Source organism: Paramisgurnus dabryanus, chromosome 14, assembly GCF_030506205.2.
Source record: "Paramisgurnus dabryanus chromosome 14, PD_genome_1.1, whole genome shotgun sequence".
NCBI lineage: Eukaryota > Metazoa > Chordata > Actinopteri > Cypriniformes > Cobitidae > Paramisgurnus > Paramisgurnus dabryanus.
In genome coordinates, this window is record NC_133350.1 from 15,048,020 (window position 1) to 15,069,554 (window position 21,535).

The window sequence follows — 21,535 nt, forward strand, 5'->3', positions numbered from 1 at the left end:
CGATAATCTGTCAAGGTTAGAGACTGTGGTCAAGATGTCTTGTTATTTGCTTTCACTATAAAAACAATAAAACTTTATTGTTAAAAGTGATAGACCTCAAGAGATAGAGAGTGATGGACAGACTCTCTCTGTCTCAAACCGTTTTTACTTCTGTTTGCCTGACTTTTACCCCTTCAGGAGAGAGAGAGAGAGAGAGACATTAGCTCTGGTCAACCACCAATAGACCCTTTTACTGTTTGTACAAAATAATGATGTGGCAACGGTAGGGCTGTTCCGAATACCATTTTTTGAGCTTCGAAGCTCTAGTAGAAATAAAATCGAATATTCGAAGCTTCGGAAGGAGGGGCTGAACATATTTTTTCTCTTTAATAAAGGCAGGAATCTGTGTGTGTGTCTGTCTATCCACAGTTTTATTATGTGGCGGATGTGTTGCTGGGAACTCAAGGGAGTGTAGTGCATTTTTTTCGTGCAATATGGACATTTGACACTTCTAGAATTAATAAACTTTAAAAATACAACAGAACAGCACAAGCCGGAAGCGGCGTGCCTGTCATGCGTCATGCGAGAACAGCATTAGTGAAACAAAACACAAGACCAATACTTTTAATAAGGTAGCCTATTTTCTAACAACATTTGTCTAACAAACAAACATTCCCGTATCAGAAATTAGCAGCACAGTAATTACTGACAACGTAGGGTAGGCTATTTAAATAAAACAACGAAAATAAATGAACGAAGTTCAACAAACTGTAATAAAACTTTAGCATACTTTCAAAATCAAATTTATTTATTATAACACTTACACCATCCAATATGTTTTTTTCATCAGAACAATAATGAAGATATTTTGCAGAAACCCCAGTGCTCCGTCATGCAAGTCAACCAATCCGCACACTTTAAGAGCTAAAGCATATATATCCAATACAAAAGTAATCCCCCATAACTCTGTGTGACATATTGACGTCTTGTGAAGCAAATCAATCAGTTTTTGCAAAAAACTGAACGTTATTTACAACACTATTAGCGTGAATGCCAAAGCAGGAAGCGCGCTTTCCGTTCGAAGCGATCTCTTCTTCTACTGGTGGAGTTTGATGGCTGTTGGCTATGGATGTTGGTCTCTCTGCGCCACCTACAGAGCGGGAGTGTGAAGCGCACTTCCTGCTTGGCAAAAGCTCTGCATTAACGCTGAAAAATATTTATATATATATTCGAATCTCAAAACTGAAAATCGAATGTCAACCCACCGAACGAATATTCGAATATTCGAATTTTCTGGTCCAGCCCTAGGCACTGGAAGTATCGTGAGAATCAGCAGCGAGCGAAGCAACACAGACAGAGAAAGTTATTTTAAAAAGTTGACTTTATCAAATGATATCTAGCTACTAGATCCGTATACTAATAGTGGAGTGGATGGAAAACGTTAGGTATATTAGATATATACATTAGGGACCGAGCACACAGAGGTGCGAGGACCCTATTGTTCTTCAAGGAGTTATTATTATAAGTATATATTTGTGCGACCATAAACACAACAACCAGACATCTTGATGCTGGGAAACCGTTTTGATAAACTTTTTGAGTTGCTAACACATTAGAACCACTGGGGAACACAATGTGCACACAACTCATTTGATCTCTTGGGCTGTAAATGGGTCTATTAGGGCTACTCAGTTATGGGCAAAATCATAATCATGCTTATTTTGTTTTTAAAAAATCAATATGATGAATATTATAATTATTATTAATTTATTTTATTATTATTTTTCACGATTATTTTGGTTAAAACAAAAAGAATATCACAGATTATTATTATTATTATTATTATTACTATTATTAATCTTTTTTATCATGGTCACAATTATTTAACATGATTACTCTGTGGCTTTGAAAACATGCATACATGAAACTTTTTGCTGAAAGAGCACCGTTTACATTTCCTTTGTGTGTAATACATGGCCAATAAGTAAGGGATAATCCACGGCTAGCCATGCATTAAAGGGTTTTAATGCACGACGTAGAGGCGAAGAACCACCCGACGCGTAGCGGAGGGTGGTTGCCTCTGCGAAGTGCATTAAAACCCTTTAATGCATGGCTAGCTGTGGATTATCCCGCTTATACCTTGGTTATTTGCCAAGTTAACGCTGCAAATAATGTTTACAGTGTAATTTTTTAACAGAAGGGTAAAAATTACGGTCATTTTCTTAAGTTAAGGCTCGCACTCCGTCCGCTTAAAATAAAGTAGTGCCATTGTATTGATTTTATTTAAATGAATTATCACATTTATTAAAATTCATTAGTAAAAGAGGGAGACAGAGGAGAGAACTGAAAAAGGACCCGAGGGAGAGAGAGAGCGAGAGAGAGAGATGCGTGCGCGAGTTACCTGTGGCTGTGTGCGTCTCTTTTTTAAAGTCTATCCCCTCGTTGCTTCGAATGTATTTTGAAAAGTTGACTGACAAATATGAAACCGGACAAAAGCCTATGTAAACCTTTTAAATCAAGTTGTCTTATTTCATTGTGCTTTGGCTTTACTGCATACAGTCTGTTAGAAATAGACATAGGGCTAGTAGGTCTTAAAAAATATCTAGCCTATAGAATACGTTTCTTTGCTGTCGGTAGCCTATGGGCTACTCCGTTTCTGCCACTCTGTTGAATATGCAACAGGTAGGGGAGGAGCTGACGAGATCTTATTTTGCTACGGGAAAGGAAACAATGATCTCAACAACGGTAACTTGAAAAAGTATCTTTAATATTTAAATCAGATAATTATAATAACGCATTATAACATTAAACGTAATAATATAAAACATAATACCATAAAACAAAGTAATATTTATAAAAACATCCCCAAAATAGCTCCTGTAATCTATTCTTACACTGACCTCATTATTTATTCAATTACAACAGCCAATGGCAAGTCTCCAGCAGCAATACGTATATTTAGTTTTAGATGTTCTGTTTATATTATGTTTTAGACGTTCTGTATGGTACATAAATAAGATGGTTATACAGTAGGTATACAGTATTGTAGGTTTATTTATCACTTGATCGTTATTCCTTCGGCGCAGCAGTTTAATAATCTAATTTTGGCGGTTCTGTGACATCAGCTCATTCAGGAGTAAAACTCACGTGCAAAAATCTACTTGAGATGAAAGATTAAAGTTCTTATGACATTTTACTCCTGCGACCCGCCGCGATTAGGTGAGTACGCTTTTATATGCTACAGATCACGTTAATATTCTTATTATACACTTTATACACTCTTTGAGTGATCCCTGTATTTAATATGTCTGGGCTTAGCCCCGAATGTCCTTCAAAGCTGGAAACGCCTCTGCATATAGCTAACTTAATTATTCTTTAATTGATTTATTAAAATAATTTATGAATGACAGGCAACACTGACAGTGACAAGGCAATCTTTATTTGAACTAATCATGTCATTTATTTATGTAAAGTGTGAAATAAAACCGGCGCACTTTAAAGAGAGACGCACTTACGTCTCTCTCTCTCTCTCGCTCGCTCTGTCTCGATCGCTCTCTCTGCAAGTGTAACTGTGTTACTATGGTAACTAATGTTTTATAGTAGCGGATTAATTTCTAACTGTAATCAAACTGACTGGAACTACCTGTGCATTAAACGGTTTTAATGCACACCTTACAGCCAATCAGAATCGAGTATTTAAACAGACCATGGTATAACTATTTTTAATCGCACAGCCGACATTATTCACAGCTATTTCATGTACTACGGCTGTAAGTCCTTATCGATCTGAAATCACTGTTAGTTTGAGTCATTTGAAAAAGCAACACTTGTCAATAGGGCTGTAACGATTTATCGTGCAAATGCGCGTTTTCTCAATGAATGAATTTGAATGAATTACGGTGAAATGCCGCCACATCCAAATGCCAGAGGGCGCTCTCGTGCAGAAACTCCAATTGTCCCACAGAAGAAGTAGCATTACGGACGCCATTCCAGGAAATGTCTAGAAGTATATTTATATCGCCGTTCTTCAGATTGTTTCAGGTATTTTCATGATAATAAAAATATTTTTAATGATTTTGTTTAAAAAGTGTTGCTTTTCTAAATGCATGTTATAAACGACTCCGACTCATAATGATTTTAGATTGGTATGGACTTCCTACTGACCAAAACGCCATAGTACACGCACAAGCTGCGCATGAAACACAGAATCGCAGCCTTACGATGCAGAATTGTTTTTAGACAGGTCTTTTTAATGGGACCCGCGATTTATCGTTACAGCCCTACTTGTCAAACATAATCATTATAATACCTGAAAACACCTGAAAAGGTTAGAAGAACAGCAATATAAACATATCCTTAAGTCATTTCCTGGAGCTGCTGTCATAGCTGCGTGTGTATGGTTCTTCTTCTACAATGCATATTGAGTTTCTGCACGAGAGCGCCCTCTGGCTGTTGGATGTAGCAGCATTTCACCATAATTCATTGAGAAGCATAGCAAGCATCCTCGAACGATATATCAGAGCACCCCTATGGTTTATACTGAATGCAGATCTGCATAGATTTGATGTTAGTACACATGCATTCATTTTATTTCTCCTATCAACATTCATTCTGGATAAACCATCTTTGTTTACATGAGCACCTTGCCATGTTTAGCATTAAAGCATTAAAATGCTTTCTACATAAGCAACCTAAAAAGGGTTCATAACAGAGCCAATGTGACCGTGGGTCTTTGTAGCAGAACAATCTACTGCAGTATCACTGCAGCCCGACCTCACCTTTAATTCTCTCTCTCTCTCTCTCTCTCTCTCTCTCTCTCTCTAACTCTCACTCTCTCCCTCTCTCATTCTCTCTTTCTCGCTCTTCACACTGTTAAGTGAGAGTCTCCCTCCAGACTCGTGTCTTAGCTGGCAGAGAGAGACTATCAGCCGGTGGCGTGCTGCGACAGGGGTTGGATGGTTTCTTTAGACCGGATCCTGGAGGACGATGGCGTTCAGTCGTCCTCTGCTGTTATTGGCATAGACACTGTAATGTAGCACAATCTGTCTCGCAGTGGTCTGGTCATACATAAGGGCCACAGCACTGAAGCCAAATCTGTTCATCAGGGAATGTATATATTTTAAAATGTTTGTGAATGATAGACTGGTTTATTTTACTGCTTCTGCCCCAGAACTACACATTGAAGGCGAGTTTATACTGACGGGGATTTGCAGCACAGTGACCAGCGATTGTTGCCATGGCGACTACCAATAGGAGTGCAGAGATTGAAGTTTACCCGATGTGTCATTCAGGTGCGATTAATCTGACATCAGTTTTAACTCATAAGTGGATTATACAGGTTTGTTCAAGGATATCTCTACACCTGTGCATCAGACATTACTGTTGAATACGATTGTGCAACAGTGTTTCTCTATTGAATGATTATAGATGATACTGGGACCTGTCGATCTCAGCCAGCCAATCACATCTGAAGTGCTGATTTCAGCCTCCTCTTGGCTTTTTTGCTAATGTACATCAGTGGGCGTCCTGTCTGATGATAAAACCAGTTTAGGGTTTTGGGTAGCTGGATAAAATGTTTAATTTGATGGGTTCTGGTTTTTGCTTCCCCCCAGCATCATTAGCGACTTCATGGCCGTCTTCCTGTGGTTAAAATAAACAACAAATCCCACACTGTCAGAAGTAAGAGTTTATTAAGACGAAAACAAAGTCAACTCTTCCCAGCGCTTAATTGAATTGAGTTTTTCGTGCTGCTTTCAGTGGTTTTGGGTTATATAGACGTTCATTGGGTTCTGCCAATGTTTTGATGATGCCAGGCTTCAGAGGAAATGGCTGGCAGAAGTTTCAAGCAGGTGAACGCCAGACTGAGGCTGCCAATTTCCTTCAAACTGAGGTTGAGGAGTTGGACGCTCCTCAAAGGTCCATGGGGTTTCATTTACGTCAGAATGATCTGTATTATATAACCTCAGATTTGGTAAGAGTCTGAAATAATGACTGGGTTTATCTCTGCTTGCTTGGTGTCCCAGCAGTGTTGAGAGACGATTGCTGTTTGTGGATTTTGAGGAAGATGATGAGGTGTCATTTATCTGTGTTTGCCACAAACTCTTTCTCTTTTGGTTTTCTTTCATATCTTTTATAAAAATGAGGTCACTGTTTATGTTTTATATACAGTAATGCATTAGCTGAGGGAGAACATTGTTCTGGATTGGATGCAAGTTCTGTGGCATGTGTGGCAAGATGCAAAAACAATCTTCCTAGTAGGGTTGGGAACTGAGAACCAGTTCTTATTCAGAACCGGTTCAGTTTTTTTTAAGGAACCAGTCCAGAACCGCTCGGAATTCTTAAATTTCAGTTCCAAAAGTGGTTCTCATCTGTATGGGCAGGTCACTTTAAATAACCATGTCTTACCTTATGAATATTTATTACGTTGAGCCACTGTTTACAGTCACGCTACCAAATTAACACAGCTTACGACAGAAAACACTCACACGTGTTTAAAAAAATGATTTGGCCAGAAAAGTTCTCACCTTCTCCCAGAGAAAGCAAACATGTTCATTTTTCAGAAAAATTGCTATTTGTTTTTCTAAGTTGTGCATTATTTTTCATATTTCTTTTATTCTTATAGAATCGGAATCAAAACCAGGAATCATTAGGCAGAACTGGAATCGGAACCAGAACATTTCTTATGATACCCAACCCTACTTCCTAGTAACAGTGATACGACGATTTCTGCCATTGTTTCTCACTGTGGTGCAAACAGAAAACAGCCTGATTCATATCACACGACTGAATCTGGTGTGAACACACGTGCTCATGTTAAAGTATAAATAATCTTTGCTTTGGTGCCATCGCTGCTCTTACTTTTGCTGTTGCAGTAAATGTCTGTTCTTGTGTTCTTCATCAGGATGTTGCAGTGATCGCTGTGAGTTTCTGAAATCGACGATGGGGATTTTTGCGAACCTGGCCTGTTTGGGTCCGGGCAGCTGTTACGGGAACAGTTCCATAGAGTTCTGCTTCTCTGCACGGATCCGCAGTACCGTACTACAGGGTCTGCCTTTCGGTGGAGTTCCCACGGTCCTCGCCCTCGACTTCATGTGCTTCCTGGTAAGTCGTGTGATGAAATGTTTTTACATGTTAAAGCCTCTGAGCTCTGCCTAAAGAAAGATTTGAATATTAGCTGCAAAATGCTTCTGGTTTTCAGGAGAAATGTGACATTTTCATGAAGGTTACATGAGATTCACATCTAGGGTTAGGATTACCAGACACTTCTGATTAGGGCTGCACAATTAATGGAAAAATTTATCTGATACAATTACAGGTGAAACAATTACATAATCGCCAAAAGCCTCATTTACAGCTGTCCATTTGTGCTTATTTCTGCAATATGTTTGATGGGCACTAAATACAGAGCTGAATCAGAGATTTTAACATTTATAAGTTGACGTGTCCTTTATTCGTTTTGCATTTTTTACTAATGACATAACTCTCATAAATATTTGTTATTTACAAAATATTATTTATTTAGTTTATTTAGTTCTGCTTCACAGAAAGTTATAAAACATTTCAAAACTTCAATGTAAAATCTATTAACCGTCAGTAATAATGGCAATTACAATACCAAGGTAAATAATCGACAATTATGATTTTTGTCAAAATTGTGCAGCCCTACTTCTGATGTTCTGGAGAAGTCTTAAAGGGATAGTTCACTAAAAATGAAAATTCTGTCATCATTTACTCACTGTCATGTTGTTACAACCCTGCATAAATTTCTTTGTTCTGATAAAACAAAGGAAGATATTTTAAGAAATGTTTGTAATCAAACCGTTCGTGGACCCTATTTACTTCCATAGTATTCTTTTTTTCCTACTATGAAAGCGAATGGGGTCCACGAACGGTTTGGTAACAAACATTTCTCAAAATATCTTCTTTTATGTTTATCAGAAATTTATGCGGGTTTTTAACAACATGAGAATGAGTAAATGATGACAGAATTTTCATTTTTGGGTGAACTATCCCTTTAAGCCCTTTTCACACAGCGATTACTAGGGGTGCATTGATATATATTGGCCGATGATGCTTGTTATGCTTCTCAATGAATTACGGTGAAACGCCGCTACATCCAAAAGCCAGAGGGCGCTCTCGTGCAGAAACTCAATATGCACCGCAGAAGAAGAACCATTGCACATGCAGCTTCAGGAAATTACATCCTCACTGTCACTACTCGGTCAACACAGGCACATTTTCGTTAATGTTACGGCAATGTTACTACTGTAGGTCCTCTTTACGGGAGTGATCCCAGAACATTTACAGGACATGTTTGTGTTCACACAAAAGCCTCTGGGACAGTTTGACAGAAATTTTCTGGGACCAAAGTGCTGTGAATTAGGGATGCATAACAATTAATCGTGATTAATCTATAGCAGAATAAAAGTTTTTGTTTACATGATATATGTGTATGAACTGTGTATAATAACTTTGTATAAATAATTGCACACACATGCATGGATATATTTAAGAATGTGTGTGTATATACATTTGTATGTTTTATTCTGCTGTAGATTAATCGCAAATAATCGATATGCATCCGTACTGTGAAAGGAGTATTAGAGAGAAACACACCTTTGCATGTTAATCAGTCCAAATGCCCTAATGACTAGTCATAGAGTGTAATTAAATGAGTAAGATTCATTGGAGAGCCAGTTTTTCTTGTAAAGCCTGTCACTTGTGGATTGATCTCATACAGTGTTTGTGTTGTATACATGTACATGCAGTAAAGAGCGTCTGTCTGTGTCGTAGACTAGAACTCACTGCGAGTCCTGCCCTTGATCGTCCTCCTGACCCATATATTTGTGCTGAATTCAGCAGGATGTAAAGCAGGGCTTACAGGCCACAGATCTGGAGTCGAACACCCACTGTCTCTCTTCAGCTCAGGGCAAAATAAACAAGAATCAAAGCATCCAGCTGTATTATGCAACATTTCTCTTTGGCTATTTTAGCAGTTTTTTCTTCCTTGTTTTTGCCTCTAGTCATTTATATCACTGTAGATATATCACAGTACTATGTTTACTTTCAATGATTTATTTATTAAAAATCTCTCTGTCTCCCAGGTTCTTCTGTTTGTCTTCTCAATCTTGAGGAAAGTGGCGTGGGATTACGGCCGTTTGGCACTGGTGACTGATGCTGACAGGTAAATGTAGACACCTGTCACACATGTTTGATTGATAGATGTCATTGGCTTTCTTCTGTACTTCTGTATATGGTGTGTGTTTGTGTGTGTGTGTATTCCTATGGAAAAAGCAACTAAAGAAATGAGGGTATAAATAAAGACTGAATGTCTCATAGATCGGCCATTCCCAAACTGTGGTCCGCGGACCACTAGTGGTCCGTGAGGGTACTGCAGGTGGTCCGTGAAAAGGCAAAATAAGAATATGTATATTTTAAAGGGGACAGAGAATGAAAAACCATTTTTACCTTGTCTTTGTTGAATAATGGTAGTCTAACCACATTCACGAACATACAAAAAGTGCTATACATGCTAAACATCTCAGTCTCATAGAAATTCCTCTTTTAGAAATGTCAGCCAGAAAACGGCCCAATCTGAAAAACTGATGCTTATGACATCACAGGCATCTAACTGCCCCTCCACTTTAAAATAATTGGCTACATTTTTGAGTGGCAGCAAAGTCAGCCAATCAGTAATGAGATTGCAAGTTAAGCCAGTAGGGGGAGCCAAATAGGTGCAAAACCACTTGTTTAAAATCCCCCACCCTAATAGAGCTATCTGAGAGAGGTTTTTAGGAAGCTTCTAAGGCATTACAGACCCAAAAAAAAAAACTGTCTACATGTCACATCACAGAACAAGGATAAATACCCCGTTCAATCATTCTATGTCACCTTTAATATACAAACTCGTTCATATTTTGGGCGAACGTGAACTGAACGTACTGTATTACTGCCTAATGAACGTTAGTGTGAACTCATTAATTCTGGTGCCTGTGAACGGCACGCTCTCTCAGTTTAACGTCGTCCAAAGGGTGCCAGATTTTTATATTCTTCCAGGAGAAAACCCGACTAAAACACACTGTAAACAGGCCTTAATGTGTAGCGGAAAAAACACCCAATCTGGCAACACCGCCACCAGTCATGTGTTCACCAGTCACGCTGCATGTGTCATCAAAACAACACAGACACTGCTGAAGTTCCTGCCGCGCCACTTAAATAGTTTAACATTAAATAACATCATATTTGTCCTAAATCGTTAACGATTAACATAGGCTGCTGACGCATATTCCGGATCTTGAAATAGACTTTGACTAAGCTCACGCTATTTAACGTGCACGTGTGGTCTGCAATACCTGCGAATTGTCATACACACAATGCAGCGCTTCTCCCCGGGGTGCGACCCCCCCACCCGACTAGCCTTTCAAGGTATGTGCAAGCAAATACAAAAATTAAAAGACAGTCAATGCTAATGTAAACCTTTGTTGGATAAGGATTTAAAGTTGGACATGAAGATGAAATCTGACGCATTTAGCTTCAGTTTTAAAACTGATCAAATAATTGCTGTCTGTGGTGGTTCTATATGGGCTATAATGGCAATCATTAAAAAAAATAATATGGGAAAAAAATAACTATAAATTAGTTCATTTTTGGAACTGTGAACTAGTTCAACATTTTCAAATATGAACTATGAACTGAACCAGTTCATTTTAAAATTTGTGAACTGTGAACTAAACTAGGGAAGTGAACTTTCCCATCACTGAGAATATGTATATAAATAATTATGATATAAGGTTAAGAAACCTGTTGTACTGATGTGATGACCAGTTTTAGTGCTAGTAAGACTAGATGTGCAGATTAATTCAGGACTTTGTGTAGACATATTTTATAATAAGTATTATGAGGTGGTCCGCGAAAATTCTTGATTACAAATAGTGGTCCACACACACAAAAAGTTTGAAAACCCCTGTCATAGATGATGTTAGTTGTTTTTTCTGTTTTTGTTCAACTAAAGACTGAGCATTGATGGAGGTTTGTTATTCCAGATGGGCTATGATGACAAATTAATTGCCAAAGTTGCACAGGCGTATTTATAGCAATAGTCAAAAATACATTGTGTGGATCATAATGATAGATTTTAACCGTAAATATATCAAAAATGTACTTATCATTAGTAGTGTTGCTAATTTTCTCAGTATTTTGATTATTTTTGGACCCTCAGATTTTCTAATAGTTGCATCTCAGCCAAATAACAAACCATATATCAGTTTATTCAACTTTCAGATGATGTATAAATCTCAATTTTAAAAAAATTGACCCTTGACTTGTTTTGTGGTCTATATATATGGGTGATTCTCACGAAATCCAGATTTAAAAGGTGTCCATTTTTTAAAAAGCCCTTGAAGCCATATATTTTTTGCACATATAAGATTAAGGTCTGAACTTACTATAACCATTATTTATAGTCATTTAAAAAATATTTCCTTTAGAATTATTTACATTTTTTAGATTATCATTATCAAAAATTATCATTACCCCAACATGATATTACATTAAATATATGCATTTACAAACTCATGTTTCGGTAATGAAAACTAAAAAGTTGTCTAGGTAATATATGACAAACAAAATTTTAACTTTTATCTGGAGAGAAAAAATAAGAACTGCCTGGTAGCCATCTTGAGTGTCACAGTCATTTATGTCCCTTCCAACAATTTTTTTTAAAATGTTAGTTCCTTTGAGGGCTTAAACAATGATTGAAAATTGTTGCGGAAGATAAGAAAATTGGTCTTGGACACATTTATATTCCTTATTATTGTCTCTACATTTACCAATGATCACCAAATACCACATGTTTCTTTACTGTAAATGTTTATAGTATAAAATGCACTGAAGCTTTTTATTTTTTAGATTTTTAATTTTTAATTATAAATATTTCCATGTCAAAGAACCCAAATCCAGTCATGGACTCGTTGCGGTAATGAAAATTTTTCCCCTTAAATGTGGAAAAAACAACTTTGTTTGTATGATGTCATTTGAAATCATGTGCAAAATAGTACCTGAAGAGATGTTTGTAACTGTATGCTTCTTATTTTGATATTCTTACTTTGCATTTACTTTTTTTATGAAAATGTTTCATGATACCTCATAAGTCTAATTTCGTGAGAATCACCCATATAGATCTGTCTGTAGATGATGTGCGCCCATTTAAAGCTCTATAAATATCATCACCTCAGGTTCTTCTTCAGTTTTTCTCTTCTGCAGTCTGGAGCTGTCACAGCTTGACAATGTTGTGTCAGGAAAGGAAGTGAATTAAAGTAGGATGGATCATACATCTGTTTTCATAGACAGTCTGTTTCATTAGCTGCTGACTATATTTGCTCTGTTATTCTGCAGTCTGTGCCCACTGATTATTTCTATTTTTTATCTTCCTCTGTTTTTGTTTTTCTCTAATGAACCCAGAAGTATTCTCACCACTTCATATTATTTGCTGTTAAATCCATCACAATCCATTGCCTGAAATAGACTGAGTCGCTAGCATTGCCTTTTCTGAACTGAGATATAAAAGTGCCATTATAAATAATATATAAAACACTTATATAACTATATTTTATTATACTGCAACAGTAGACGTGTTTCTTACTTGTTAATAGCTTATCATTTATGTTTAAAGGAATAGTTGCCCATATTATAAAGATAAATAACAGTAATTACAATATTTATCTTTTTCGCATTACAATAATGAGAATTGGAAAGTGAAATATTGTTGTCATGATAATTCTGTCGGTAAAATTCTTTTATTTTCTGAATGAAAGAAAATGCTGTAATTATTTCCTGGATTTAATTGTGTTTCTGACAGGTTTGAATTTAATGCAACATTTCTCTGTCAACAGCTGAACCTCTGATATCTGCAGTCAGGAGATATTTATTGTTTTATATGAATTAATTTAACTTCAAGTTCATATTTTTTCCTCATCTTTTCCTTTCTCAAGACAGAAGAGAAGATTCAGTGGCCTGGAGGAGCGCGAGTAGTATGTTCTTCTGATTTCTCCTCATCACTTATGAACTAACTTCACATATCTTCTCCTGATAAACCCGTCTGTCTGTTTGTGTGTGTGTGTGTGTGTGTGTGTGTGTGTGTGTGTGTGTGTGTGTGTGTGTGTGTGTGTGTGTGCGTGTGTGTGTGTGTGTGTGTCACGATCTGTTATTATCTGAGTTTAACCTTTAACACCTCACGAGTGCCACGTTTATCTTGACTTCAGAGTTTTGTGTGTTCATGAGATGGATTGCTGTGCTGAATGTTTTAAACAACATTAATCTTCCTCTGACCGGGTGTGTTTGTGTGTTTTCTGCTAAATGTGCTTTTTGACACGTGCGTGTGAATAACCGGCTTTTGTTTATATGTGTTTTTGTTGTGACTTCAGCACAAGGAAAGACTATCAGCCGGTACACAGGTCTGTACTGAGCCGTATGTGTGTCCCTGATCTGTTGTGACCCAAAGAGTTAATACAGCAAAAAACCCTTGAGTTTTGTGATTCATCTCAACAGTGGATTAGTTGTTATTCTTACTGTTGGTGTTAGCAGTGTTGAATATAGATAGATGTGACATCACACACAGTTACTGTAGGTAAATCCCTCATCTTCCTAATGTTGTCCTGAATGTCCAAATCACTTTTGTGCAATCGCATAAAAAAAATTTGCAGGAAAGAAAGTCACACAGGTTTACAATAACATGCAGGTGAACTTTTCTTTTACATGGTAAACATTACACTGTTGAACATTTCTGTAGTAATTACTGTCTGCCAGCTGGTTGCCAGTTATTTAGTGGAGAGTATGGGCGAAAGTACCATTTTTCAGAAAAATATAATTTTAAAAGCTAATGTTTTAGACAGAGATATATTTTTGCTGTGGTCAGTAACTCAAAAGTGTGGTCTATCAATACCTGTTGGAATTTTGAACAAATGTAAAACGACTTCAGTATAATTTTACTTTGAACATAAGTAGCGAATTGTTTTGCAACAAAACAAGATGAATTTTTGTATTACACTTGTTTTTAGTAAATGACTATGACCTTGTTAATATGTAACAGATTTCGTCATTTATCTTTGCAAAACATAATTAAATTACATTTTTTTTATTTTTTCAAATATCAGTTTCATCCTGATTTGTTTATTTTTAAAAACTCTGAGAAGTAAAACTTCAGGAGCGCTTAATAACCTGTAGATTGATCAGTACTGTAGCACATGAAACCAGAAACACAACCTGTTATAATAAAAAAATGACGCTTTAGGAATTTACTTATTGTGGTCGAAAACATCTTTCTGGACTTACACATGCAAAACGATGACAAAATAATGCGATATTTGTCAGCTCTGTCAAAAGGTTTTTTGCTAAAGATGCTGTCATAGTTTGAAATGCAAATGTAATCAGGGCTCGGAGAAAATCACTTTGTTACTTTCGCCCCGATTCTCCCCTATTTTATAGTTTTTAAGTAAATATAATGACTTGTTAATGTTTAATGTTCATTTTACTTTCAACAAACTGTTGCCAGTAAATAACATAAATTTAAATCTACATTAAGTTACTGCCAAACACCTGCATAACTACAGCAAATGTTTTACAATGTAGCTGTATAGAAAAGCATTGGGTTTGGCTTTTGCTTTGTTATGATGACTAAAATAATAGGCCACACAAACCCAAAGTATTCCCCATTTCTTATAAGGGTATTACTCATTATTCATTTGAATTCTGGAGTGGTTTCCTTTTGAATTTCTTGTTGCTTTTAAAGCACAGGGTCAGTTTCAGAAAAGTTTTTGTCCTCGTGTGGTCCGTTCACTTCCGTTCAGTTCATCTAAATGAGTCTGTCAATCATCCAGAACTACAGCAGATGAGTTGTGTTAATGAAACCACATGTGACCGAATCCCAACTCCTCCATACTGCTTTCCATCAACCCCACACACCAGTGACCAATCTGAAAACCATGCCAAGTGTTTCCAACAAGATACTGAAGCCCCTCAGACAGTTACATCATTATATGTTTTTGTCTTTGTTTAGTGTCCTGTTGTGTACTGAAGGTAATGTGTGTGTGTTACAGCTGGATTTAGCACATAAATACTTCATAAGCTTTCAGCTCTCAGATGAGACTGACCTACATTTGCTTGAATAGAGAATCTGATGTTCACCGCCCTGAATCTTCAGCCGGTCTGATTCATCAACCGTAGAGCCGCCCAATGACTCCACAAGCAGAATTTCTGTCATTTTTCTCATTTTTTGTCTTTTTTGTTCTGTTTGTGTCTCTGTGTTTGTGTACAGCGTGGCCTCCGCTCTGCATTCTGAAACCCCGGACCGTTATGAACGGCTGACCTCCGTGTCGAGCTCAGTGGATTTCGAACAGCGAGACAACGTAAGGCTTCTGTCAATCATTCTTTCCACTTGTCCTCTGGCTCCACCCCTGAGTGAGGTCACTGTCACAAGTATAAGTGAGGGTTGGTGTTTGTGCCTAGCAGTTTTAGCTTGACGCTACAAATAATGAAGACTTGTCCCATCTCATCTAGCCCCACCCTGAGTACTCAAGCAATCCCAATAAACTACCGTGTATCAGACTTTATAGTGATAGTCAGACTGGCCTGTGTGTCTGTAACACTTATTTCCAGAAGAGCAGTCATGGATCTCATCCCTGTGGACTCCATTGATTTTTCCATGGAACACTGACCACATGTCAACTTTATATCCGCTCAGAAAGATACGGCCGTTATAAAGGGCAAACACTTCCTTCATCATTTGGTTTTAAATCGTGTTCGTGATGAAGCAGCACTTACCGTCCTCATTCCTGATACGTCCTTGAACATCCCAGAAACCTTGAGGAGAAACTGACTCAACAAACCCTCAGGATCACTTTAAGTGATTTATAGAGAAATGTGAGATCCGATCTAAACTTTCCAAACACAAAGAAATGTAATACAAATATCATCTGTTTTATGTGATGATGGAGAAGCTCATAGTTTTGTGGAGTCCTTATCCACCAAAAAAGAAACTGAAGGCAGATCCGTTTGTGTTTATTCAATATTAGTTTTTCTTAAACTATAGGAAAACATAAAGGAACATAATTATGTAAGCTATGATTTTTGTCTAAATTCAGTCTGTCAGATGTTAGTCGAGTGATAACCCATTTCCACTCAAACAGTTTGAAGATGTGAATTGTTTTGGGTCAGTTAGCGAGATCCTGACAGAGATCTGAGCCTCCTTCATTCTCAATCTCTGTATGAGTGTTTTACAGGCCTGGACAGATATTCAAAGGGTTGAGAAGACATTAAACCTTAAAACAAAAACTATTTCTGTCTTTAGTAATTGTCTAGATATTGTTGTACGTACTGCACTGTGTTTGTATCTCACATTCACACTTGAGTTTGTTTTCCCTGCAGGGTTTTTGCTCCTGGTTGACAGCCATATTCAGAATAAAGTAAGTGCTGGTTTAGTTGTTTAAATAATTCTCAGTACAGCAGATTTCACAAATCATTTATGTATTCTGTCATACTGTATTACTGGATCTATACTCAGTGATGGGCTTTTATACAGACTTGTACAGATCCGTCATCTGTTTACATCATGAAGTCTGTTGTAATTGATCATAACACTTCACAGAGATGAGGAGATCCGTGAGAAATGTGGAGAAGATGCAGTTCACTATCTGTCCTTCCAGCGTCACATCATCGGTCTGTTGGTGGTGGTTGGAGTTTTGTCCGTCGGCATCGTCCTGCCAGTTAACTTCTCAGGCAACCTGCTCGGTGAGTCCTAGACCATAAAAACTCGACTTATTCATTATCCAATTAATAATACATTTAGGTTTTTAAAGTTTTTAAGTTTGCTTTTAATATGAAGTTTATATCAAACTATATGAAACTATAATATAAAACTATATCAAATAAGTGTGCGATGTCATGACAAATGTTTTCCTTTAGGTTATTTGAATCTGATCTGATCTCAATCACTCATGTGTTGCATGATGTCAAATGTTTTGTGTTGCAATTTTATATTAAAGTGCTATAATTGGGTCCCCAGTGCTTCTATCAACCTAAAAAATGTGAAAAAGATCAACCCAGTAACTTAGTTTTGGTAAACCACTCTCTGTTCGCATGTGAAAAAATAGCTCATTGAAATGTGTCTCCCCTTGTGATGTCACAAGGGGATCTTATTATAATAATACCGCCCCTTAATGTGCACTATCCAACCACGGCACTGTCATTTAGTGCAGAGAAAGAGAGAGCGAGAAAATAATTCACAGCACAATTGAGTTTCAATTTTAACAAACCACCATTATGGTGATCAGTGTTTGCATTTCATCAGCTCATTAGCATTATTAAGGACACACCCAGAAACAGCACAATTTGGCAATTTTAACATGTTATAATAAATTATCTGTGGGGTATTTTAAGCAAAAACTTCTCAAATGTACTCTGGGGACACCAAAGATTTATTTGACATCTTAAAAAAGTTTTGTGAAATGTCCCCTTCAAGTTTTATTTGATTTTTAGGGATTGTTAATTTTGGGTCCTGTTTGTAGATCAGAGATGCTGGTTGGGAAAAATGGTATTCACTCTAAAATCAAAAGGTGCTACATAGCACCAAAAGTGGTTCTTTGCTCGTAATCATAGAAGAACCGTTTTTAGTGCCATATAGCACCGGTGAAGCACCGGTGAAGCACCTGTGTAGAACCATATGGTGCTATGTAGAACCAAATGTGGTGCTATATGGCCCCTATATGGTTCTACACAGGTGCTTCACCGGTTCTTCACCGGTGCTATATGGCACTAAAAACGGTTCTTCTATGGTTACGATTCAAATCAACAGTTTTGGTTCTATATAGCACCGTTTGTTTTTTTAGAGTGTTGATCACCTAGAAACCTAGATTTTATTAGTGCTTGGATCAAATGTTTATGATGAAATCAAACAAAATCGACTTGTTATTCTCCAGTTACAGTTCTTCATTGGCTATCTGTCGCTCTCTGTTCCTGTCTGTCTGTCTCTCTCTCGTCCATTATTAGAAGCTGAACTATAACATTAATGTACTGTACGGGTCAGTGCTGGTCGCTATAGTGTGACCGTCTATAGATTATTATCACAGAGGGTTAATCTACAGCGCTGCTCTCATAATGAAATTTAACTTCTATCTGCCGGACGAGTAATTGAATGAATGCCTGTTGCAGGGAGCGAATGAAGGGCAAAAAACTGGAAAGAGGTCAAAGAGAAGAGAAGATAAAAAAGCTTTGAATGAGTGTTAAATAAGAAAAAAGAGCAACGTGGACGCTCAATGCTCACTATAGCAACACAATGATGCATGAAGTCCAGTTGTGTGTTTAGAAGTGTTAATGATATAAAGATGACATTTAATCAAGCTTGGATTACACAGCCTTCATTTATTATCTCTATATCATGTCATTTGTGTGTTTGATTTGTGTTTCAGTGTCTGGAGCATGATTTGTATTAGCTTTAAAATAAAGTAAAAATGTCTTTTTGTTATCAGATAATAATGCATACAGCTTTGGACGCACAACAATCGCCAACTTGAATTCTGGGTGAGTGTTTGTTTTTTATTAAAGTGCTTTGGATTGGTGTAATGGATGGGTCGTGGGTTAAATGAATGTGTGTCTGTATGTTTTAGGGATAATCTCTTGTGGTTGCACACGTCTTTTGCCTTCATGTACCTGTTGCTCACCGTCTACAGCATGAGACTCCACACGTCCAAGATGCACTATAAAGAAGATGATCTGGTACATGTACCACACTTTTACAGTAATAAAGAGACTGCTGATGCATCCAAATGAGTTTAGATCACCTGTTTGATATACTGAACATTTTTCTGAAAATGTATTTTTGGCTTAGATTCCCTTAGATTGTAAATGATGAAGAATGTTGGGGTGAACTATCCCTTTAATCACAGAGAAACATGTATAATGTAAAATGTCCTCTTGAGGTTTCTTGTGTCGTATACAGCAGCACTCATCCCAGGTGTTTATGAAATATTCATGAAGTCTGTCTATAACCCTGACCTACATTTCTGCAGCCACTATTCAACTTTCATCACACTGCTTACATTCCCCAGTGTCTGTGCTTGTATTAATACCAGAAATACCACCTTTTATTGTGTGTGTGTTTGTGTGTCTCTAGGTAAAACGCACTTTATTCATCAACGGCATCTCTAAATATGCAGAAGAGAGTCACATCAAGCAGCACTTTGAGTAAGATGCCTACTCTTCCTCATTATGCGTCATCATAAATCTGCACTTATACTGTACACTTGCAATTAAGATTATTCAACCCCCTGGATATATATTTTATTTTTCAGCTTGACATTCTCAGAATTACTCAGATGTGTTTTAATAATATTTCTTTAATAGTTTTCTGATGCCCCTGTTGAATTGTTTTTATAATATTTTGTTATATAACAGGTCAAGGGTGTTGAATAATCTTGATTGCAGCTGTAGATGTTAAAGTGGGTCAGGAGAATAGCTTGCTGCTGTTTGATTAATAATTCAAATCTTACGCCTGTGGTTTATACAGCAGTGATTTTCATAGATGTGTGTGTCCTGCGCTCTTTTTTTTTTAAAGGGGACCTATTGTGAAATTCACTTTTATAATGTGTCAGAACATCAATGTGTCCTCAGTGTGTGTAAACAACCCGCCTATGGATTTTTATTCTCCCCATTAATGTCATCATCGGAGGGAAAGTCCCGCCCATCAGCGGTTAGGATATGCCGTATTTGCATAGACACATCCCTCAGTGAGAAGCAAGAGTCCACCACTGTTATCAGTTTTACAATAAAAAGAGTTCAGAAAGACGTCTGAGCTGCGCATCAGGAGAGCGTTTGCAGCGCATGTTTTCACACATAACTGTTTCATTCACGTTGTATTCTTGCTTTTCCTGGTGTGTGTAGTGTGACTTATAGACAGATAAAAGCCCATTGTGCTTTCTGTTGCTCTGAAGGTTATGATAAAAGATGAGGGTTCACTCAGTGATTGACAGGACAAAGAGACTGTATTCACTTCCATCATATATAATATAAGCATTATAACGTGTGGTTTTATCTGTTTCTCTGAAGATTATAAAGAAGATGAGGATTAACTTGGTGCAAGAGACAGAATGATTGACAGCACAACGCGACTGTATTCGCTTCCATCATATACAATATAAGCATAAAACGTCGTTGTCTGTTTGTGAAAGTCCAGTTTCTTGCAAAATGCTGAAAATAAATGACTGTTTAAAACATTAAAACTATAAAGCACGTGAAGGCAGAATAAGACCTGAGCTACATGTATTTATTTTATACCGCAATGCTCACAGTATGTTAATTCATAAATAGGCAACAAACCATGCCTGCGTGATATCGTCAGACTTGAAATAATAAGGTTTTTTAGCACCAAGGATCGGTCTCTCAAGTACTTGGTGTTTATGAAGATAGCGTTTTTTTTTTTATGTCAAGCACTCAAAGTTTGGGGTTAGGGTATAATATTTGTTTCTTTAAGATTTGAACAGTCCTGAGTATTTATGCTCAGCCGCAAGAATCACAAATCTTTTGCATTACCGCCACCTAACATTAAATAAACCAATTAAAATTCTTTGGAGGTTTGTACAGCCCACTTGAGGCTAATATATATATTTAAAGTCTAGTCGTTCATGCCAGACGTTCATTTTTATTATTAGGAGCACTGTAGCCCCTGACTGAAAATTTTTGTAGCGTCAGCAGAAAATTTAGGGCACACCTTGAACCAGCCTGCAATGCAATTATTCACATTTTCCCAAAATAACTGCATTACTGAAAAATACTAAATAGACTTAACTCTATGCAGTGCTGCACATGTTATTATGCACAACTGATGCAACGTTCAGAATAGGAAGTTACGAACCAAAGAATCATACAACCTTCTTCACTAATTTTAGGCATAAGATACATACATATACAAGAAAAGTTATATCCAGATATCCTCCATGTTAAAATGCCCAACTTTACAGTAAAAAATAATATGTTTACAGCCTGGTACAAAGTGTTTTTTGGTCTATATAGGTCATTTTGCCCTTCGTGACCACTATGAGGGGGTGAATTTTTTGTAACTCATCCATTTGAATTATATTAAGCCTTAAAGTTTTGCAGTGACGGGTAAACTGCCACTGTGCTCACTAGAATCGAGCTAGGCGGGCGTGGTTTCAGCAACCAGCCACTTCAGCTTCTCCCATGTCCCGCTTCTTTACCCATTTTCAGTTATTCGTGAGTGATGTGTACTAGTGATGCGCGGCCAAGATTGCAACCGCAAGCTCCGCCAACTATTGGCTGTTCACAAACCTATGGGTGACGTCTTGGACACTACATCTATATTTTTTTACAGTCTATGGTTTATACCCATCTCAAGCCCATGTGGTATACCCATCCTCAAGCCAGGCTGCTACCCATCTTTAAGAGACACATAAAAACTGCACATTTTTGCTCACACCTAAAAAGTGACAATTTAAACGTGCTAGAATAGATTGTTTATGGTCTACAGTATATTGAGCTAAAACTTCACATA

General features: G+C 37.2%; 1 protein-coding gene across 5 annotated transcripts in view; it reads left to right on the plus strand.

Annotated features, from left to right (window-relative positions):
• LOC135740758 (CSC1-like protein 2) overlaps positions 1 to 21,535 on the plus strand; it is a 44,156-nt gene that overhangs the window by 9,534 nt on the left and 13,087 nt on the right. For 2 of the 5 annotated variants that reach the window (XM_065259270.1, XM_065259273.1), the window contains exons 2-10: positions 6,881 to 7,080; positions 9,084 to 9,163; positions 12,969 to 13,007; positions 15,290 to 15,380; positions 16,399 to 16,436; positions 16,619 to 16,761; positions 18,498 to 18,549; positions 18,636 to 18,744; positions 19,142 to 19,212. In XM_065259270.1, coding sequence (XP_065115342.1) covers positions 6,919 to 7,080; positions 9,084 to 9,163; positions 12,969 to 13,007; positions 15,290 to 15,380; positions 16,399 to 16,436; positions 16,619 to 16,761; positions 18,498 to 18,549; positions 18,636 to 18,744; positions 19,142 to 19,212 — 785 coding nt within the window. In that variant the 5' untranslated portion in view covers positions 6,881 to 6,918. Of the gene's footprint in view, positions 1 to 6,601; positions 6,798 to 6,880; positions 7,081 to 9,083; positions 9,164 to 12,968; positions 13,008 to 15,289; positions 15,381 to 16,398; positions 16,437 to 16,618; positions 16,762 to 18,497; positions 18,550 to 18,635; positions 18,745 to 19,141; positions 19,213 to 21,535 lie in introns of all 5 variants that reach the window. The other 3 variants (XM_065259271.1, XM_065259272.1, XM_065259274.1) reach the window with 3 other exon arrangements.